The sequence below is a fragment of the Onychostoma macrolepis genome, chromosome 20 (genome assembly GCF_012432095.1).
Source record: "Onychostoma macrolepis isolate SWU-2019 chromosome 20, ASM1243209v1, whole genome shotgun sequence".
NCBI lineage: Eukaryota > Metazoa > Chordata > Actinopteri > Cypriniformes > Cyprinidae > Onychostoma > Onychostoma macrolepis.
This window is the reverse complement of record NC_081174.1, coordinates 27036599-27061121: the sequence shown is the minus strand read 5'-3', so window position 1 is coordinate 27061121 and position 24523 is coordinate 27036599. Positions and strand designations below refer to the sequence as shown.

At 37.2% G+C, this 24523-nt stretch overlaps 1 protein-coding gene across 5 annotated transcripts in view; it reads left to right on the top strand.

Moving 5' to 3' along the window:
- The window catches only part of LOC131526863 (kelch-like protein 29), a 285092-nt gene that overhangs the window by 209473 nt on the left and 51096 nt on the right, over positions 1–24523 (top strand). For all 5 annotated transcript variants that reach the window (XM_058755510.1, XM_058755509.1, XM_058755512.1 and 2 more), the window contains one exon: positions 1573–1832. In XM_058755510.1, the coding sequence (XP_058611493.1) occupies positions 1573–1832 (260 nt within the window). The remainder of the gene's footprint in view (positions 1–1572; positions 1833–24523) is intronic.

Genomic DNA, 24523 nt, shown 5'->3' with positions numbered 1-24523 from the left:
CTTTTTCCTTCCTGCGAGAGTGGAAGAAGACAAGTGGCCTGCTTGGCTTATTGGCGATGGCGCGCTACAGGCCAGCCTCCAAAGACCCAGACATAATAAAAGCCCATCTGCCTCCACCAGGCGCTCACTCAACCATTTTTACAACAATTTGTACTCTTCTGTTTTATATTGGAGACAAATTGGGTTGCGTAAGACCTGCCGATGTCACAGGGGTTTCGTGCGGTCCACGTTTATTATATTTATCCGAATCAGGTTGCGTCTGTTACGGAGTGATTTAGATCTGCTGTCCTTGTTGTTTGCAGTCTTGGAGGTATTTGTTTTTTGGATTTTGGTCGACGGATTGTCAGAGACGAGCATTTTGCATTGCAGCAAGCATGGGTTTCAATGTCAGTTACATACCAACTTATTTATTTATTTATTTTCCAATTTGTATATATACATTTTTTAAATATAATTACAAAAAACAATCTTTTTTACCATTATATAATATGCATTTTGAAAATTGTACATTTATATAGCATTTTATATTTTTATATTTTGTCATTTTAATTGATTGACAATGCTATATTCTGATTAATTAATAAAATTTATCATTTTTCCTCGTATATCTCAGTTTGATGAGAAAAGCTCATGAATAAACATAATTCAGACATCCTATATGAATAATTATAACCACAATTAATACATTATAACACTTATCAATTCATTGTTACACTATGCATTTTAAATTTGTTTATAATTATTTACAACACGATATAATGTATTACAACGCACATTACAAACGATTATAATGCATTATACCCTTTAATAACCCTTTAAAATGCATTATACGTAACAGTAATATTATGAAATATTATTGCAATGTAAAATAACTGTTTTCTATTTAAATATAATTTAAAATGTAATTTATTCCTGTGATTTAAATCTGAATTTTCAGCATCATTACGCCAGTCTTCAGTGTCACATGATCTTACCATTAATTTTGATCAATTTAATTTATCCTTAACTTTGATCACAGCTGCATGTGTATATTTATGTATAAAAGCACTCTAGTGATTTTTTTTTTAAATATAATTAACATTTTTAGTATTTCACCACAGACGTGTACTTTAGCTTTTCTTATTATGCTTTTCATATTTGAATTAGAAAGAGACTCTTAAGAAACCACTCAGACTGGCAATCCAGGCTTAGATTCATTCACCACGGCACGAGTGTCAGACTCATATTCAGCTCTTGCGGTGTAAAATAGGGCTCTCCACTTACGAAAAGACTCTTGCCTTGTTTAAAACGTGGACCTTTGCACCCGCTCGGTCAAATACCTTCAGACATGACTCAGCGGGACTAAATGTGAGCTTCACCTTGCCATTCTAATCCACAGGACAGCGTCCCAACCTGCTGCTCTGAGCTCAATTGATTTGTTCTGTTGTTTTTCTCCAGAGCGCCTTAAGCAGGGGCCCTTCTCTGGAGCCTCCCAGATATACAGCACAGATAGCTTTGCTAGAGCCTCATCCCCTCGGTGCTGTTTCTGTGATCTTTTATGGATGTGAGTGTCTCTCTTGTTCTCTTCTTCAGGAAAGCAGCTGACTGCAGCAAACTGCCTGGGGGTTCTGGCCATGGCCGAGGCCATGTGCTGCACGGAGCTCCACAACATGGCCAAGGCCTTCGCCCTGCAGAACTTCCCTGATGTGGCGGGACAAGACGAGATCCTCAGCATCTCCAAAGAAGACCTCATTAACTACCTGTCCAATGACAGCCTGAACACCAAGGCCGAGGAGCTGGTTTATGAGACCGTCATCAAGTGGATCAAGAAGGACCCAGTCAGTAGAGTACAGGTGAGATCAGCAAAGACGTTCACATGGGCTTGTTGAAGAAGCTGCTTCAAATCTGTGCCTTGTCTACAATATATAGTAGTACATCCAAAAATGAAAATAGTATTTTGAAGAATTTGGGTAATCCTAACAAGTTGACAGTAGCCATTGAGTTCCATTGTATAGAACAAATACCATGGAAGTCGATGGCTACCGTCAACTGTTTGGTTACCCACGTTCTTCAAAATATCTTCTTCTATGTTTAACAAAAGAAAAAAGTTCATACCGGTTTGGAACGACATGAGGAAGTGGGAATGATGACATAATTTTGCATTATTGGGCGAACTATCCCTTCAAATTAAACAATGAAAATACAGTATTGGTCATTACTTACTTTTATATCTTTTCAACACAAAATTCCTTTATGAATGTCTTTAATTAGCTGGTTCTTTTCTAGTGAATCATAAACATACAGCTGCACCATTGTAGTACAATTCTTGGATTAATAACTCTTATGAACTGGTTATTTTTAGTGAATCAGCTGTGTAGTCTGATTCCTGGACAAATTACTCATTTTTCATTTTCATTTTACAGCACAACCAATGTAATCTGATTCCTGAACAAAGTATACTTATGAAGCATTCCTTTTTGGTGAATCAATCAATAACATAAAGCATGACCAACATAGCCTCAATCTTGAACAATAGCCTCTTGTAGGTGAACTGAAATCGAATCGCAAATATGATCAAGAAACAGTTCTTTTTAGTGTTTCAGAAAACATAGCACAAACTGTGTAGTCTGATTCCTGAATAAATGAATGTCTCCAGTTCCCAAACAAATGATTCTTTTTGTGAATCAATCAAAAACATACAGCATGACAGATGTAGTCTGATTCCTGAACAACGGACTCTCATGAGCCGATTCTTTTAGTGAATCAAAATCATAGTAAAAATATCTATTCTGATATCCGAATTAATGATAAGCTGGTTCTTTTTAAAAGCATACGGAGTGACCGTTGTATTCTGATTCTTATGCGAATTACTGTTTAAACCTGTTTAGTACTGTTTAGTTAATAAATCAAAAATACAGCGTCCTATATTCCTATTCCTGAATGAATGACTCTTATGAAACAGTTGTTTTTAGTGATTCAAACATAGCACAAATTCCTCAATGAATTGAGCTGATTCTTTTTATTGAATCATAAATGATTGTAATCCACAAATGAATGGCAGGCACAGTTGTGTTTGTGACAATTTGTTTGGAAATAAGCAACAAATCTAACCCTGTAAATGTAGTCTGTTTCCCAAATGAATGACCCTTGGGAACCAGTTTTAGTGAATCAGCAACATACAATAAAAATAAAACATTGTATTTTTGACCCAGCATACAGGTATTTCATCTTTCAAAAGAAAAAAAAGTGGTCTCATAAATTCCAATAAATCCCAAAGTCTGTTCTTAATCAATTTTTAGTGTCTGTTTTTTACATTGAGTCTTAAAACTGTTTTATTTAGCGCTGTGACTGCTTTCTGTTTCGTAGTTTTGTCTGAAAGCTGAATTTTGCCTCTTTTTGTTGAGACACAGCAAGAGTTCAGACCCCCTGAAGTGCCTTTGTTTCTTTATGGATCAAAAGACCTGTCTGCGGTGGGCTAGACAATTCAATAGGGCTTCCTCAAATCTCACTTCACATTGAAGAAGTTTTGGCTTTGCGGAGCCCCGAGAACAAGAGGTCAACACCATTTTGCTGGCCTTGCACTTCTATTTCTGTTACTCTAAAGAATACATTCAGGCAAGTCGCAGCAAACATAAATAAGAGAGCGCAGTGCAGAGAGCCGTGCAGAAGCCGGGGGTCGAGATCAGATATTCAGGGGCCGTGTGGCATGACATTGGACCCTTTGGAGCACTGATGGGGTGCAGTGACTGTCTGAAATGGATGAGCCATGTGTGACAGTGCTGCTGCTTAAAAACCCCCTCATGCACCGCCACAAGTTCTCTCCGCTATAAAACGGCCCGCCACTGAGCAGAGTTCATAAACAACTCTGGAACATTGAGCCATGGATGCATTTTTTACAATCTTTCTCTCCGTCTCTCTTTCTCTCTTTCTGAATTTCACCCGCTTCCAGACTCTGATGGAAGGATTTTGATTGAATCCACTGACATTTCCTAAGGATATATCAGCTCCAATTGTCACAGTCGATGCACAAACGCAAAGGCAAATGTTTGTTGTTGCTCTGAGCAAACGTTTGTTCATGAGAGCGTCTCGGCGGTCCGAGATGGGGATCGTTTTTGGCCGAAAGTATAGATAATGAAAAAATAACAACTTTTATGCTTCACGGTGAATTAGTGGTAAATTAGCGGGCGGTGCATTGTACGTGTGGGCTGCATGCAGCCGCCAGACCTCCGTGCGCAGTGATGTATGGATCTTTATTGTGCAATCCTTCACGCCGCTGCACAATTTGCATTAGTTTATTACAGTGAGTCAACATGCTTTTTATGTGCTTGTAACACAAGGGCCTGCGCGAGCCGCTGGGGAAGGAGCCGAGCTTTAAATAGAGCCTCTTACGGCACACCTGGGACCGGAACGAGCCCCTGCATGAGATGTGAACGATCAGCCCTGTCCTAATGTTAGTAAATGATCCTTACTTTGTCCTTGGTCCAGTAGTCATACATCTAGATGGACTGGGTGATTTATGGTGACTCATTCCGATCTGGATTGGTGTGTGAGGAACTGTGGGAAGAAATTGGATTGAGAATATGTCATTCAGAGGGATAAAAGTACCTAGACGCTTGTTTTATCACTTGCTTAACGAGTGTGAAAGATCAGCCGGGTTTACTGGAGCGTTCAGAACACACAGATCTAGTCTCACGCAACCAGATTTTGACTGTCATCATAAATGCGGTCAGCTTTGCAGATCATTATGACTAAAAATTGACAGGAAGGCATCCGATGTAGCAACCGTTTAGACATTTTATAAATCATTTCCCTCACTTCTTGGTGCAATAATTATAATATTTTAAGAGCTTTTATTTTGCTTGGTCCATTTGCTTGACAAAAATCTCATTTATTTCTTCCGTAGTGGAATTGATTTTTAACACTACAGTAAGCTCTTGAAGTTGTTAATCGATGCTTCTGATGGAGCCATTATTAAGCTTTATTTCTATTTTTATACCTCAAGAACTATTTGTTTTTTTTGTTAAATTGTGTTTAGCTGTGCAGTTCCCAGGGAAGGTCTAGGCCAGGGGTACTCAAGTTCAGAGGCCAAGCGGGCCGCATTTAAACTACATAAAATGCGAAGGACCACAAATTACAATTTGATTCATCTGACTTTATGACAATATTTGCATATTTACTGATTTAGAAATACAGATCATTACTTATTACACAGAGCATGAAAATATATATAGGGGCTGTACTGTACTGTATGTTTTTGTTGTTTTGTTTTTATGTTTAATTGTGATTATGATGAAAACTAGCCACCGGCTAAATTCGGTACAATGCATGAAATGGAAACATTTATGTTAAAATTGTACATGGTCCCTTTTCAAATAAATTTTAATAATAATAATAATATATTTTTTAAGAGTAAGAATCTGGAACAAAAAATTGGATTAAAAGTTTGTTTTGCTATATTGATGTGACAATATGGTTTATCTGTGTTCTTCAAGCCATCTCTGGTATTTTCATAATAATAAAGTATCCTATATTTATAATCCAATGCTAATCGACAATGCTAGCCTTTATTACCGTATAGAATATATTATCTGCCTCGTTCTGTGACAAAAACCGCACATCAGCTCACAAAATGAAGTTATTTTAAACACTCGACTGATGTTGAATCATGTTATTAAATGTCCTCTTTTGTCGGACAACGCTTGTCTCTTAAGTTGTTTGGGGCGTGCCGCGTGTTGCTTTTTAATTGCACGTTAAAGCACACGCAGAGATTGAGCAGCTTTTACTACTGCGATTGCATACATTTAATTTAAAAAAATCGAACTGCCTAATATTTTGGGCGCAAATTATAATAAACATTCATTAATCTTCAGCATGACACGGGCCACAAAATGAATGCAGACGGGCCGCCTGTTGAGTACCCCTGGTCTAGGCTACCCATGAATTATGAAAGGAAAGATCCGACAATCAGAGAGTCACTCCAGTGAAGCATTGTGAACAGTCTCCCTACATGCTCAAACTACTTGTACACTATACACACACTTTTCAATGTATATTTCAAAGTGTGCATTGAAAAGTTTGGGGTCAGTGAGTTTTCTTTTTATTAAGCAAGTATTCATTGAATTGATCAGAAGTGGCTGTGACGACATTTACAATGTTACAAAATATTTCTGTTTCTAATGCTTTTTGGTTTATAATGCTGTAATAAGAATAATTACAGCATATTAGAATGATTACTGAAGGATCATGTGACATTGAAGACTGAAGTAATGCCATAAATTATTTGAAAATGTTTAAATAGAAAACAGACTTTCTTCCTTCTGTGAGACTTCTTTCAAAAGCATTTTAAAATTTTATCGACCTCAAACTTTTGAACATTAGTGTATATATATAGTTTAATAATTTAACTAGTTTAATTCAGTTACATGACTTGCAATGCTTCATCTTCATTCACTTGTTAAAGACTTTGAGTCATTTGTCTTTTTTAATTTGTTTTATTTTATTTTCAGATCCAAGGTGGCTTTAACAGTGGGTTGCTCTCCATTGAACATATGAGTCACTCAATTTAAGTGCCTACTTTCTTCCAAATCTATTAATTATGGCAATCTGATTACTATCGGTAAATTACAATTACTGGGCAAACATTACATCAACTACTTAATATGCATAAGCCAGGCTGATGATGTTTCAAATGTGGCAGTTTTTTCCAGTGGCGGCTCGTGGGTTTTAAAATAGAGGAGGCGCACTAATTGTACTGGTCTGGGGATCCCTGCTAATTATTATTATTATTATTATTATTTGCTTAACCACTTTAAAATGACTTTTTGGTTGCTTTTAGTCAGAAAAGTGGCGCTTTCCAACTTCAGTAACATTTTATGGTATTACAGCTATGAAAATGCAAACAAAAAATACACATTCTGAGACATGAACTAAAATGAACTGTGAATTTTAACATGAAATCGTCCTCCTCCCATTTTCACCTCAATATTTTGGGGAAGCTGTGCCTCCCCTGACGAGCCACCACTGCTTTTTTCATTGTTCTTATGTCCTTTCTTATTAGACACATCAGTTGTAACGTGCATCCTGATTCCCAGTAATTGTGCTGTTTTGTTCTGCGTCCAATATGCTTCAGACAGTCTAATAGCGTAGCCTAAGATTCAGTTGTTCAAAAGAGAAAGCAAACTTCATAGTCTGACCGCCTCCAGTGACTCAAATATCATGTGCGAGCACAAAAATCAGCTTTGATAAACCTTGGCCTCTGTGCCACGCGTCCACCTGCCGGGACCGAGCAGCAGTCACACTGTCACTCAAACGCAGACTAAACTTCCCGAGATGGCTAACAGCATGGCTCTGGAGCCGCCAAAGATCAGGCCCTTGTCCTGCCGAGCACAAGTCAAAATCCAAACCCTTTCCACGACACGTCCGGAGCCCGGCCCGCACTCTTTCAATTAGAGCCTTACAATCCTGCCAAGCCCTGCGCAGCGGAACCATTAAAGAAACGCCCCGGACGAATTCATACAGCACTTTATCGTGACCGGTGAGGCCGGCTGACAAAGAAGGTTGATTAATTGCATCTCCTTTGAGGAGAGAACTAATATGCAGCTGAAAAGAATGCTTAATGATGGTTTTTGCACAAGGGGGCAATCTGCATTCACCCTCGGCAGGGATATCTAATTCAGCAGTCAGAAAATAACAATGGATGTTGCGGCGTTGATGCTCGGGCCTGGCAGACAGTACTCATTAGCTGCCGGGGTCATGTTTGACTTGAGGGCATAGAGGAGAATCTTCCCATTTCAGCCTTTTAATGAGATCAGAACTTCTTGAATTTGCAGATGTTACTGAGGACTTCAATCTCACCCCTCATTCAGTCCTAGTATAAAGACGTGGCGGCTGGACTATTACAGATTCGCGATGACCATTTAGTCTAAATTAAAACTGTAAAGTAAATATATAGCAGAGAAGTGCAGGAGTTTATTATCGTATCGCTGGGTGGTTATTGGTCTGTTTATTTTTATGTTATTGATCTGTGCTTAATTTCGTATCATAAAATACCTGGATCTTTCTGGCTCGGTGGAAATAAGAGTTCAATCTACTATGCAGACATACTCTAAAGTTTACAACGCAAAGGTGTTAGTCAGTAATCAAACACGCTCTTCTAAACTCTCTCATTACATTGCACTGGGACATTTAGACTCATTTTAGTGAATATGTTGGATATACATGAATCGGAGAATTTCTGGGCAGATATTCCCGAAACATGTTTAATTATTACTTCAGTCTGCCAGCATGTAAAGTTGAGCATGTAATACAGTGTGAAAACAGTGTCTCGTCCTGTATTTGTTGGGGAAATACTGAAAAAGACAGTATTATAGTACTATTTTGCCATAAACTTTAAATATATATATTTTATTCACCGTAAGCTGATAGTTTTACATTGTACAGTCATTTATTGTTCATTTGGTAATGCTTAATTATATAATTCGTTCATTCATGCCTCCAATAATCAAACACACTCTTCTAAACTCATTATGTTGAACTGGGAAGTTTGATTTATTTCAGTGAGTCAGATCATTTGAATGATTCATTTTTACTGGGCATATCTCTGTGCATTATAAACGTATAGCTGTCTTAAAGGTACAGTAGAAAGAAAAACAGCCTGTGCAATCAGTGATGGAGGAGCCACTTTGAAAGTGAATATGTAAAGTTATTTAAAAAGAAGTATTTACACTGCAATTTGTACTATAGGTGATTTATTTTTATATTTATTTATCTACCACAAAACCAAAATTCTTCTATAAACTGACAGCGCATAAGTGAATCTCAATGAGAGTCACAGACCACACATTTACCGCAAATCTACCACACAAAAAACTAATCTCAATAAGACAGCATTTCAATTTGAATTACAATTCTTTTATTATTCTTAATTTATTATTTATGCATTGATAAAAGTAGAAACACCCTAATTTGAATTAAAACATTGTCAGGGACAACAGTATTTGGAATACTAAATATTTCTTTACAAGAAAGAAGCGCAGAAATACCTACCTAGAAATGAATGCTGTTCATTTACATGTATCATCTGAATGGGTTGTTTAATTATTTCATTTTGCCATGCATGTAACATTTAGCATTCAATAAAGTGTCAAAACAGTGTTTTGTCATGTTACAGGGCTTCAAACTACAATAGTTTGGCTTATGGTAATAGCTTATAATAACAGATATACTGTGTGCTATATACTATACATATAAACACCTTAATTGTACAATAGAAACAAAATCAGCTTATTTAATCAGTGTTGGAGGAGCTTGAAAATTATATTTTGTCAGAGCAGTATTTATTTATCAATTAGTCAGCATTTCAGTTACAATTGAATTTGTTTTTGTTTTTATTTACTAATAAATGTAAAAATGAGTGCTGTAAAATGATTAATCACATCCAAATTAAACGTTTTTGTTTACATGTGTGTGTACTATGTATATTTATTATGTATATATAAATACACACACATGCATGTATATAAATATATAGATGTAAATACATGTAAATATTTTCTAAATATATGCTGTATCTGTTTGTCTTTATATATACATAATAAATATGCAGAGTACACACACATACTGTATATTATGTAAACAGAAACATTTATTTTGGATGCGATTAATCACGATTAATCATTTGACTAGAAAAACGCACTAATCTGAGTTAAAACATAGTGAGGAACTGCAGGATTTTATGTACTAAATGTTTCATCACAGAAGCACACAGCAATAAATCTTTCAATAGTTTTTTTAATTGGTTCATTTACAGTACATGAATAATTTGAATGAATCAATGCACTAAAATTTCTCAAAGCATGTTTATTACTTCAGTTCGCTGTGCAAATGTATTACAATGTGAAAATTTGACTTGTTACAATGAAAAGCAGTCTTTTTTAGTGTAAAAGTATTATAGCACTATTTTACAATAAATTTCAAATATATTGATTTGAATCACCGTGAGTCAATAGTTTTACACTGTAATGTCTTTTTAAATGCTTAGTGGGGTCCTTCATTCATACATAGCTCTTTTTTGTGAATCGATTCAGGACCGTAAATCTCAGTGCTAGTTGGTTTGGTTCACGTCTTAAAACCATTTATTAAAAGCATTTGTGAAATGCCTGCAGTATGAAGGAAATGAATGAGAAAAATGCTTGAGGAACTGAGACTGCTGAGAAAACGGCCAGCCACTGTTGCGCTTTATTGAGACGGTGAGTCAGCTTCGGCTCCTATGCATACATCTCTGTTGTGTTCACTCTTTCAAAAGCTGAAAGCCAGGCGTAAGGCCAACTGAATCTCGCTTCGGTGCGCACAGAGTTTTCCCTCTCTTCGCTTGTGTTTCTCTCGGTCTCTCTTTCTCTCTCTCAGGAAGGGATACCCCCCGGCTGAACTCCTCTGTTTTGTGTTTGAGAGAATATTTCAGTGGCTCATTTCTTTCTGCCTGGCTGATGTTATATTTAAGGGAGACTAAATAAAGTTTCTCCACACTCGGTATCTTCTGCATAAAAACAACATGAGGCCTCTCACACACATTTGCTCTGTTTCTAAACCTGAGCTGCCTGTGGAGGCAGTGTTTTCAGACACCAGACTCAACGCTGCTGACTCAAAGTCTTTTGGAAAAGTATCGGCACTTAAGATGCATTTTTTTTCCTGTTCGGTATTTTTGTCTTGAACATTCTAATCATTCTTAAATCAAGATACATTCACCTGAGGAGCAAAATACTTAAGATATTAGGCATTTGATGTAATTAAGCCTTTGTTTCACTTTTGTAAGTCACTTGCTAAATGCATAATGTAAATTTACTGTAAGTTTTCCGAAAAAAAAAAGATACAAATTTAGTGACTGTATGCTTGAAATAAAAATAAATATTTGCCAACAAGGGAACAAAAATAAACCTAATGTAAAGGGTAAATTTATTTTGTTTATCTTGATTTTAAGAATGTTTAGACAATTGTACTGGAAAACAAGACAATTGTGTGTGAGTGTGTGTATCTATCACTGAAACTAAAGTCTTTAGAATTAGTACATATGTATATTTATTAGAAAATATTTTGGAATATTCAATGAAATATTATTTTTGATTACTTTAATACAATACATCTTTCCTAATCTTTGTATTGGCTATTTTGTTTTTTATTATTTTAAACGTAAAATTGCTTAATTTTGATACTTTTTTTTTTTTTCCAGAAAACAAGACTTCTTATCTTATGTCATTGTGTCTTGATTTAAGAATGTTTATATATTTCTGCAGGAAAATATATAAACTGTTTTTACCTGTTTTAAAACAGTGTTTAACTGTTTTAAAACTGTTTAATATATATGTCTGTTTATACCGAAACATGGCTAAACAACAACATCCCGGACTCCGCCATTCAGCTGCACGGGCTAACCTGCTACCGAGCAGACAGAGATACAGCACTGTCTGGTAAGACTCGCGGTGGCGGCTTGTGTGTGTATATTAACAAAGAATGGTGCAACAATGCTGTGTTAGTGTCAAAACACTGCTCGTCGCTGGTGGAGTTTATAATTGTGAAGTGCCGACCCTTCTATCTGCCGAGGGAGTTCACGGCCATTGTTATCGTTGCTGTGTATATACCCCCGTGTGCAAACGCTAAGGACGCACTTCGCGAGCTGTACAGCGCTATCAGCAAGCAACAAACAAATAACCCTGATGGCTTTTTCATAATATCCGGTGACTTTAATCACGCAAACTTAAAGACAGTTTTGCCAAAGTTCCACCAACACGTGAACTTTGCAATAAGAGAAAACAACACATTGGACTTGGTTTACTCAACAGAAAAAAATGCGTACAAAGCTGCACCCCGCCCCCATCTCGGGTACTCGGACCACATCTCTGTTATGCTAATTCCAGCATACAAACCGCCTTCTCAAACTTGCCAAACCGGTCCAAAAGCAGATCACAGTATGGCCAGACGATGCTACCTCAGCACTACAGGACTGCTTCCAGGACACAGACTGGAACATGTTTAAAGAGGCAGCCACCTACCATGACCACACAGACCTGCAAGAATACACTGAAACAGTGACTGCTTACATCAAAAAGTGCATTGATGATGTGACAGTCACCAAGAACATCACCACACGTGCCAATCAGAAGCCATGGATGACAGCAGAGGTTCGTGGGCTGCTAAAGACCCGTGATGACGCATTCAGATCAGGAGATAAAGCAGCCCTCAAAACAGCAAGAGCCAACCTGTCCCGTGGCATCAAGAAAGCAAAACGGTTATATGCACAAAAAATCAATAATCACTTCACTGACAGCAAAGACACATGGAGTCTGTGGCAAGCTATTCAGACCATCACAGACTACAAGCCCCTGCCACAGGCCTGTGATGATGACACATCCCTCCCAGATGTACTCAGTGAGTTTTATGCACGGTTTGAAATGCAGAATGACAAACCTGCACAAAAACTACCCACACCTCCCAACGACCAGGTGCTCTGTCTGTCTCCAGTCGATGTAAGGAAGACCCTATCTAGGGTTAACCCACGCAAGGCTGCAGGTCCCGACAATATACCAGGCCGCATACTGAGAGACTGTGCTGAACAGCTGGCAGATGTCTTAACAGACATCTTTAACATCTCGCTAAGCCAAGCAGTTGTCTCCACATGTTTTAAGTCCACCACCATCACCCCAGTACCAAAGAAGTCACCTGTGTCCTGCCTGAATGACTATCGTCCCATAGCACTGACCCCAATCATGATGAAGTGCTTTGAGAGGTTAGTCATGCACCATATCAAATCAAATCTCCCCAACACACTTGACCCGCTACAGTTTGCATACCGTCCAAACTGCTCCACGGACGTTACCATTTCCTCCACCCTCCACCTGGCTCTTACCCACTTAGAAAACAAAGACTCTTATGTTAGAATGCTGTTCATGGACTTCAGCTCAGCATTCAACACAATAATCCCACAACAGCTCATCAAAAAACTAAACCTGCTGGGCCTAAATGCCTCCCTCTGTAACTGGATCCTGGACTCTCTAACCGGAAGACCTCAGTCAGTCCGTGTCAGCCACAACACCTCGAGCACTACCACACTGAGCACAGGTGCCCCACAAGGCTGTGTGCTCAACCCGCTGTTCTTCACGCTGCTGACCCACGACTGCACTGCCAAGTTCAGCTCCAACCACATCATCAAGTTTGCTGACGACACAACTGTGGTAGGTCTCATCAGCAAAAATGATGAAACACCCTACAGAGAGGAAGTGGCACAACTGGTTGAATGGTGTAGTGCAAACAACCTGTCCCTCAATGTGAGTATGACAAAGGAGGTTGTGATGGACTTCAGGAGGAACTCTGTTGACCACCCCCCACTGACCATCGACAGCCTGACTGTGGAGAGAGTCAGCAGCACTAAATTCCTGGGGGTGCACATAACAGAAGACCTCACCTGGACCACCAACACTACATCACTCTCCAAGAAGGCGCAACAGCGGCTCCACTTCCTGTGCCTACTTAAAAGAGCAAGTCTCCCTCCACCCATTCTCACCACATTCTATAGGGGAACAATTAAGAGTGTGCTGACCAGCTGCATCACTGTCTGGTACGGGAACTGCAGTGCTGCTGACCGCAAGACCCTACAGCGGACAGTGATCACAGCTGCAAAGATCATCGGTGCACCTCTCCCCTCCATCCTGGACACTTTCCTTGCACGATGCTCCAGTAAAGCTACCAGTATCGTGAAAGACCCCACCCATCCTTCCCACAGTCTCTTCCAGCTCTTGCCATCAGGAAGACGGTACCGGAGCATCAGAGCCCGCTCTGCCAGACTGCTCAACAGCTTTTTCCCCCAGGCTGTGAGAGCCCTCAATTCCAATCACCTCACCCCTTTCTGAAACCTCATCCATTACTCTTAGCTCCTGAAACCAGGATTTGGATATTTGGAATATAATTAAAACATTTTTTCTTTCTTGTTTTACAGACTAAAATGACTTAATTTTGATGCATTTTTTAAGAAAAAAAAAACAAGAGAAAAGTGAAAATCCAAAATTGCAGACAAAGTGAGAAAAATACTGATGAATAAATGTTTACCTACACTTAAAAAAAGAAAAGAAAAAAAAAGGTTATTTTGCGTCTGTGGTTTTATGAAGAACCTTTAACATCCATGGAATCATTCCGTTTTACAAAAGGTTCCTTGTAGTGGAAGAAGGTTCTTAGAGGAACCCAAAATGGTTCTTATGACATCACTGTGATAACTTCCTTTGAAACCTTTATTTCTCAGACTGTAGTATTTGTGCATGCTGTGTCTTTATATGCTGATTTGAGTATTGCAGTGTTAGCATAGCAGCTTGTATAAGAATAAATAGTGTCGTGTCTCATGTGGAGTGCTATTTGTGAGGCACACAGAGTTGGTGCCAATTTAAAGAGTTTCAAATCAGTCATTTATGAGGTTCCATGGTTGTTAGGATGCTGTCTATGTAGGCAGCTCACTAGGTTTCAGAACAGAGCAATAGACACCCAGCAGACAGCAGGAAGTGGAAAATGCTCCATGTGCGCTTCTTGTCACCGCACGCCCCCCAGCAGGTTCACACCTAGACTCTGTCATTGAAGCCCAGCGTGCCGTCAGACTGATTAGCCCTGACGTGAGGTGAGAGTATGTGTGTGTGTTGTGCTCTGATGCGTTCACTTCTTTTGTCTCTGTGGCTCGGATGGGTTTGGAGCTGATGTTGCGTATGCAGGTTTAATGTGGCCGCTGAGGTGTGTAAGTATTGTGTCTGGGACGGGAAGGTGAGATAATGTGCAATGTCTTGCTGGTAAGCCAATACCTCTTGCATACTGAATGAGTTGAGTGAATGTATAAAACTTCTTTAAGTGCTGCGGTGTGGAGGTGGACATTTGCTGCTTCGATCTCTGTGAGGAGTAATAGATGAGCGATCACCATTGTGCCCTTAAGCAAGACACTTAACCTCTCTGTTAACAAGTGAACTGCAAGTCATTTCAGAAAGAAGTGTCTGCTAATTGACTTTTGAAAGAAGCTGTGGATTTTAGCCATGCACTGTGTTCATGTTCAAGATCTGAGGTGAAGTGTGTATTGTTTCACCTTTGATTAAAAGTCTGTGAAAGTGATTTTGTACCTCTTTGGGACGGCACAATAAAGTGACGTTCACTTGCAGAACGTAAGCTGCTATACAGAACATAAGTCTGAAGTAATGAATTTAGGCAAAGGGTTGCAGAGCCAGTGGTGGTTTTGTTGGCAAACATTAATGCCTTGAATTTTATATGAGCAGCTACAGTCATGGCCAAAAATATCGGCACCTTTTGCAATTCTGTCAGAAAATGCAACCCTTCTCTCAGAAAATTGTTACAGTTGCAAATGTTTTGGTACTCACATGTTTATTTATTTATTTTTTTGTTTGCATTGGAACAACACAAAAAAACAGAGAAGAAAAGTCAAATCTGATACAATTCCACACAGAACCCACAAAATTATTGGCACCCTTAACTTAATATTTGGTAGCACCACCTTTGGAAAAAAATAACTGAAATCAATCGCTTCCTGTAACCATGAATGAGTTTCTTACACCTCTCTACTGGAATTTTGGACCACTCTTCTTTTGCAAACTGCTCCAGGTCACCCATCTGCTGTTTTGAGATCTCTTCACAGGTGTTCTATAGGATTCAGATCTGGACTCATTGCTGGCCATTTCAGAACTCTCTAGCGCTTTGTTTAACCATTTCTGAGTGCTTTTTGAAGTGTGTTTCGGGTCATTGTCCTGCTGGAAGACCCATGACCTCTGGTGGAGACGCAGCTTTCTGACACTGGCCACTACTTTGCGCCCCAAAATTGTTTGGTAATCATCAGATTTCACGATACCATTTACACAGTCAAGGCATCCAGTGCCAGAAGCAGCAAAGCAACCCCAAAACATCTTTGAACCTCCACCATGTTTGAATGTAGGGACTGTGTTCTTTTCTTTGAAGGCCTCATTTCTTTTTCTGTAAACAGTGCCATGATGTCCTTTACCAAAAAGCTCTACTTTTGTTTAATCTGTCCACAGTACGTTCTCCCAGAAGGATTGTGGTTTTGTCACTTAAGTTTTGGCAAACTCCAGTCTTGCTTTTTTATGCCTTTGTGTCAGCAGTGGTGTCCTCCTGGGTCTCCTATAGCTTCCCTTTTCATTCAGGTGGCGACGGATAGTGCGAGCTGACACTGTTGTACCCTGTGTCTGCAGATCAGCTTGAATTTGTTTGGAAGTTAATCAGGGTTCTTTATCCACCATTCGAACAATCCTTTGTTGTAATTTTTCATTAATTTTGCTCTTCTGTCCATGTCGAGGGAGGTTAGCTACAGTGCCATGGGCTGTAAACCTCTTGATGATATTACGCACAGTGGACGCAGGAACATTAAGATCTCTGGAGATGGACTTGTAGTCTTGAGATTGTCCATGTTTTTCCCACAATTTTTTCTCTCAAATCCACAGACAACTCTTTACACTTCTTTCTATTCTCCATGCTCAGTATGACACACAACACAAAGGTTGAGTCAACTTTTCTCCATTTTCTCCATTCTCCATCCAAGTATGATTACTATATTGCCCACACCTGTTACTTGCTACAGGTGTCTAAATACAAATTACAGGAGCATCAAATGCTTGAAAAGCAATTATTTCTTACAAGTTTGACAAGGTGCCAATAATTTTGTCCAGCCCATTTTTGAGTTATGTGTGAAATTTGATCAAGTTTGACTTTTCTTCTCTGTGTTTTTTTTTTTGTGTGTGTTGTTGCAGTGCAAACAAAAACAATAAGCATGTGAATACCAAAACGTTTGCAATTGGAACAGTTTTCTGAGAGAAGGGTTGCATTTTCTGCAATGTACCATTTTTTTCAGTAGTCCAGCCTGGACAGAACAAGAGCTTTATCAATGTCAGTCAGCTGATCATCAATCATAACTCCAAGGTTTCTGGCTGTTTTTGAAGGAGTTATGGTTGGTGTGCCTAGCTGGATGGTGAAATTGTGATGAAACGATTGGTTTTGCTGGAACCACAAGCAGTTCTGTCTTGGCAAGTTTGAGTTGAAGGTGATGGTCCTTCATTCAGCAAGAAATGTCTGTTAGACAAGCTGAAATGTGAGCAGTTATCATTGGATCATCAGGATGGAATGAGAGGTAGAGTTGAGTGTCATCAACATAGCAGTGATATGAAAAGCCATGTTTCCTAATGACAGAACCTAGTGATTCCATGTAGACAGAGAAGAGAAGTGGTCCAATAACTGAGCCCTGAGGCACCCCAGTAGTTAGATGTTGTGACTTGAACAGATGTTGATGCCCTTTACCAATAGGGTTGACAGGAGGATCTGGAGGTTAACCGTGTCAAAAGCAGCAGACAGATCCTGCAAGATAAGTATTGAAGATTTGGAATCTGCTCTTGCAAGTCTTAGGGCTTCAACATTTTCTAAATTTATTCAAGTTTTTAATTTTTTATATATACATATACTTGTAATTAGAGTAAGTTACATTTTAAAATACTCGTAATCAGACTACAGTTACTTTTTTATGGATTACATGATTACATATTATTCACACAATAGCAATAAATTATTCATAATTCATTGATTCTTCCTAATTTCTCTTTTTCATCTTTTAAATTTTCATTTCTAAAATAGCCTACCGATTATATACATATTATATACAGTGCCCTCCAAAAGTATTGGAACAGTAAAGACAAAATTGCTCTGTTGGCTGTGGAGTCAAGACATTTACAAATATGATTAAAAGATGAATATGAGACAAAACTACAGAATGTCACATTTTATTATTGGGTGATTCAACTCATAGTTGTTTTACCAGTTAAGAAGTTCAGCACTTTTAGAGTTTCATCCCTCTATCTGATGTGAGCATAAGTATTGGAACAGTTGCGTCACAGGTCTTTCTAAGTGACCAACTGTGTCCTGTTGCATTAATTCTTCAGATATTAAAAGCAGGGAATGTCATATCAGTTATATCCATTACTTCTGCATTCTGAATCTTGCATTCGATGATGACACACACAAACCAGGATGAAGATGAGGGAGCTGTCTTTGAGAGAAAAGCAAGCAATTTGGAAAAGAAAAGAGGAAGTCAATTATAGCTATAGCAAAAGCAAAGGGCATGGAGAAATCAAGAGTTTGGAAACCACCAGCGACACCAGCAACCAACAACTACCTGATTGGCTGAGAAAACAACAGTAGTTGATGACAGACAAATCATAAAAGCTGTGAAAATGAATCCTAAAAGACGTGTCTGTAAAATCACCAACAACTTCCAGAAAGCTGGGGTGATGCTCTGACAATCTACTGTCCTCAGGAGACTTTGACACAGGATTACAGATGCTACACAGCAAGATGCAAACCTCTGACCAGCACCAAAAATAGAAAGGCAAGATTAGAGTTTGCAAAAAAGCACAAAGGTGAGCCAGAAGAGTTTTGGAACTGTGTTTATGGACCAATGAGACAAAGATGAGCCTTTATCGAAGTGATGGGAAAGCAAAAATGTGGAGAAAAAAAGGGAACTGCAATGATCCCAAGCATACAGCCTCATCAGTAAAGCATGGTGGAGGTGGTGTCAGGGCATGGGCATGCATGGCAGCCTCTGGAACAGGCCCTCTCAACTTTACTGATGACTTAATGTATGTTGACAGTATCAGATTGAATTTGGAAGGGTACAAAACCATCTTGCCTACCAATATTCAAGAAAATGCCACCATATTCATTGGGAAGTGCTTCATATTGCATAAGGACAATGACCCAAAACACCTGCCAGTTCAGTCAGGAATTTATAAGGGCAAATAAATGGAAAGTCTTAGATTGCCCAAGTCAATCTTCAGATTTAAATCCGATTGAACATGAATTTCACCAGCTGAAGAGGAGAGTAAAGGCAGAAACTCCCCAAAACAAGCAACAATTGGAATTGGCTGCATTAACGGCTGGGAAAAGTATTTCAAAGGATGAGACCAAGAGTCTGGTGATGTCTATGGGTCACAGACTCACTGCTGTGAGTGCGCAAGGGATCTGCAACTAAATAATAACTTTTTATCTTTTATATCTGCCTTATGTTCAACTGTCCCAATACTTATGCTCACATCAATGAGTGGGATGAACTCTAAAAGTGCTGTTCTTTCTATTTGGTAAAACATGTATGTGTTGAAACGGCTAATAATAAAATGTGAAATTCTGTAGTTTTGTCTCATATTCATCTTTTAATCATATTTGCAAATGTCTTGACTTGTATTTTTAATTATAACGAATTAAAATGAACATTCATGTTATTAGTTACATGTAATGCAGGCATTACAAAACTGTTTTTCATTTAAACCCTATTCACCAAATATATTTGCTTTAAGTACCCCTGAGATTTTAAAATAAATATTTCAATAATTAAGTATCACATTTGCATGTTCACGGTTTCTTTGATGTTGATTAATGATCACATGGCATGCAGGTAAATAAAAATATTTCATCTTTTTTAGTAAGTGTTTTATTTAAAACAAAGTCTATAGACATACAAAACAGTTCACTCCTATATTTATGAATGGGAGAAACTGTAACGAGCAATATGGAGGAATAGTTCCACCTTCTAAATGAAAGAGCTCATAGAAACCTGGGGCACGTTCAAGCTCAAACCGGTGTGCAACGTTTTGCTATGGTTTCCGGGTTGAACGACATATTTCCTGGAAACGGTGTGCAACGGGGTTTGAGATATGTTTTCTCATCAGCAGCAACATGTATTCGTTTACAAATGTGTCCGCTGCAGCTAATTTGCAACAATTAAAGATATTAGTTAGAGTTTTATAGTAACAATAATTTTTAGCTTCGTTGCAAGGCAAGTTTATTTATATACCAAATTTCATACACAATGGTAATTAAGTGCTTTACATAAGAATGGACGGCAAGGGACTGTAACATCGAGCGTATTTTGCAGTATTAAACACTTATTTATACCGATTTCATCAGGCTCCGAAAATTCTTCAAAAAGAACACAAAGAATGGCCTTCTCAGCTGCCATAGTTGCAACTCTTGTGTCATCAGAACAGGGTGTTCAACGCACCACCGTTTCCATTTAAAAATGTTTTGCAATGTTTTGTTGGGGCTGAACGCAGCCCTGACTAGACCAGCCAATGCACATGCGCAGTCTTAAGCATGTTATGACTCAGCATGCACATTGGCTGGTCTAGCCTGAAAAATAAGCTTTTTAAACGCTATTTGACCATAAGAAACAACATTCATGGGGCAATTAATTTCAGATTTTTGTTGCTGATGTGACGTATGTAATTTAATTGTGAGTTCAGCGAGCTGTTTTTGAGATTTCAGGATTCCCCCATTCATTAAGATTGGTCTTGTATGAGCTGCCCAGAGGCGATGCAAATATGGCCGCCGAGTGAAGAGACTTTCCTCGAAAAGGAGTTTGTTTTAAAATGATTTATTTTCAGTAAAAAATTTTATGATTGAATTAATTGTCAGCTTTTCATTAAACTCACAACCCCCCTGCAGTTCCTTTACAAACCCTAGTTTGGGAAACCTTGATGTAATATAATGTTTAATGCACTTCATGTTGTAAATTACAATGAATGGAACAAGTTTTCATACTTTTTGCATTTTTTTACATCATTATGGTACAAGATAATGCTATTTAAATCAATGTGATAAACGAGTTAAATCAAAAGTAATCTAAAAGTAATCTGATTATATTCCCTAAAATGTGTAATGTAATGGATTATGTTACTGACTACAATTTTTGTAGAATCAGTAACGGATTATAATTTGTAAGTAATCTACCCAGCTCTGTACATATATTTGATAATGAAATATATTTTTTATATTAATAAAATATTAATTTCAATATTAGATATTTTATGTCTAGATGTAGTCTAGATTCTACTTTTACTAGAAAACAATAATTTGAATATTGATTTGATATTGATTGATACTGAAGTCTTGATATAGAATTAAGAAAATATTAAGTATTATTAATTAAATATATTCATTTGAATTTATATTTTAATATTTATCAAAATTTTAATATTTAGACATCTTATGTATGAGATAATTTTACACAGTGATTCTAGATTTTAAACACTGATTCATTTATATTCTGATTCATTATTTTGATTCTAGGTTTGATTTACTTTGTTAACTTGGTAATGTTAACTTGTATTTTTGCTATATATGTGTATATATTACACATTCCATTCTCCATTCTCATCATGCATGCATTCGGTGCATCGTCCCATCACAGTCACATGCGCCCCTCTCTCTCTCTGTGGTGATCAACACCTGACAATTACATTACAGGAACAGAAGGACCCTCTGTCCCCAGAGGTTCCGTATGACAGAAGGAAAATGCTCTAAAGGCATGCCTAGACACGAAGACAAATAGCTCTACGAGCTGTCAGAGAGGGGATAGGGAGTTTGAGGTGTGTGAATTAGAGCTGATTCACGGATGCGACCCTGACACTCCCTCCTGATGAAGTCCGTCAGGCACAACCCAAACGGCCAGCTTATGCACAGCATGTCACTTCCCTTTAGCATTGATTTAATGCGCTGGAAATTGGCGTCGTTAAGCTCATTGACAAATTGAGCCTAGCATTGGAAGAAGTCTAAGCGCAAAGGTGCTGGATACATGAATATAAATGAGGCGGAGGATACGGGATGTGTGTGCAGCTAATGCCCTTAGCGTGAGTTTCCCTGTGCTGTTTATGGCTGAATAATTCACACAGCCGCATGTGATGGGTGCGCTTCTACAGCAGTGTGTGCTGGGTTACAGGTCAGACTGGGTGATACAGCCCAACACAGCTGAAAAAAGACTGCTCTTAAATCTGTGGGCTTACGACTTCCCACAAATCTAGCTAAAACACCTCATTCTGATAATATGTCTGTTAATAAAGACCGATCTGTCATGTTTAGTATTGAGCCTTACAAGTTTAGAGCAATGTAGGTGGGCAGATGATGCTGGAATTTTAGATTAAAGCAAAATACTTGTTAAATGTATAAAATAAATGTATAATGTAAAGTTGTGATATAAAATAGTTAAAACAAATAAATATATATAACAGGTTATTTATGTATATTTACATAATAACTTGTCTATTTACATAACCTACAGAGTATTATATTAATCTTAATTTGTTCAATGTTAACATATTATATTTAAATTTTGAAATATTAAAATGCAAAATTAGTATTCAGTTTTATGTGTGTGTGAATTAGAGATGCGTGTGTTAAAATATAATTATGAAAAAATATTATAAAAATTATATTAAAAATTAAGTTATTAAAATTTGTGTTTTATTAAGAATAATTTGTTGTAATAAGATATCAAATGATATATAATTATATAAATTTGTATATCAAGATATCAAAAGATATATCACATTGTTATATAATAGTGTATTTAAAATATTGTAAATACAATTTTAACATGTTGTATTAATATAAAATATTTATTAAATTTGAATTTATTACATTTAATTGTAATATTTTGTTATTATTAAAATTATTAATAATAAATTAATACATAAATGTATCACATTTATATAATATGTAATTATAGTAATGTATTATTCAATATATGAATGTTTAAGTTTTTCACATTCTTTCAACAAAATGTTTCAATTTAGATTTAAACATTATAATCACTATAATAATAATAATAATAATAATAATAATAATTGTTGTTGTTATTATTATTATTATATACTTTAATTTACTTAATGCACTTATATACTTAATATACTTTAAAGTCTACTTATGAACTCTAAATGAACACTGTACTGCAAATGTAAAAATTGTATTTATTTTTTTTACACAAATTTTTGTATTTTTTTATTTTTAGGTTATGTGGATTTCAGGGTTTCTGTCCCCTTTAACGGCTGCTGTCTATATTACGATGTGGATCACAGTGAAATTCTTCATCTTAGTTTCATCTGAGTTCGTAATTTCTTTCCTCTGTTGCGTTTTTCATCCTTCAGTGTGAAATGTGTCACCGCCGAGCCGCTGCTGCTTCTTTCGTTTCTTCTGGAGGGTTGCATATTTTATCACTATCATTTAATCGCCCGGTGCAAGACAGGAGCCCACGAGCACCAGCAACGCATTTAGTTGTTCAGATTTACGAGCTGGAGCTGAAATCCCCCTCGTCTGGTTCGAGTCGGGAGCTCGTGATTATTTTCTCTAACCAGTCCAAAGCGGTTTGGCTGGGTCGGTTGAGTGCGGCGAGGGGGAAGGGAGCGTCCGTCTGCCGTGACATTATTTTAGATCAGATCCTCACCGGGATCAGGCCAGTTCTGTTAATCCCTGATCTCACAGTCGGGATGCAGGAACAGTTCGGCGATACGTGATCCTGTCGAGGGGACATATGCTAAACCGAGCATTCTGCTTATTATATCAGTATGCAAATGATGCACATATGACATGTAAACACAGAGTAATTAACAATCCATAAAGGTGGAAGTCTTGCCAGTGTGGTGAGGTAAAAAAAGTTCAGATCCGGCACACGTTTTGGATGTTTTAGCCAAGTACGTGTAAAGCCGTGTGGAGAGCTGGCACACGAGTCTGAAATCTCTCTCCGGCCGGTGTGTGTGCATCTGGCCTCTTGCCTTCTATTGTTTGGGGAAGATGTTTGCTAAACAAGCTGTTTTTGTTTAGGGATGTCAAGAGGTTTATTTATTTATTTAATACTGATTTGAGTTTGTTTATGCAACTTTCGTATTGGTTAAGTAGCCAACTAACTAAATAAATACATAAATATTAATTATTATTTATATTGTTAATTATCTTGATTTGTTACTCACAGTATAACCATATTATACTTCACAATATAACTAGAATAAAAAACACATTACATCACAATGCACTATGTTTTTAATGTGTTTTTTTTTTAGAAATAAAAACCATAGATTAATATTTATTAATTTATATAATACTGATTTAAGTTTATGCAACTTTCATACTAGTTAAATAGCCAACTAAATAAATACATAAATAAATATTATTAATCATATTGTTAATTACCTTGATACATTGGATGCAATATGACTAGATTATAATTCACAATATAACTAGAAAAAAAACACATTACATCACAATGTTACACAAAAAAAACAATTATGTAGATTAATATTTATTTATTTATTGTTAAAAAGCCAGTTTACTAACTTACTAACTAAATTAATTAATACATATTAATTACTAATTGTAATATTAATTCATTCAGTATAATAGCTAAATTTTCACACTATAAATTAATTTGGTAAGACTTTATTTTAAGGTGTCATTGTTACAAGTTGCATGTACTTACTATTATAATAACAATAAATTATGAATAATTACATGCAAGTAACACTAAGCCAAACCCTAATCCTTACCCTAACCATATAGTAAGTGCATGTAGTTAATTAAAATGACTCAGTACTTCAGTGTATAATTACACTGTAACAAGGACACCTTAAAATAATGTGTAACCCTGGATTTAATGTGCACCTTGTTACCATGTTGGTTATTTGTTGATATTGTT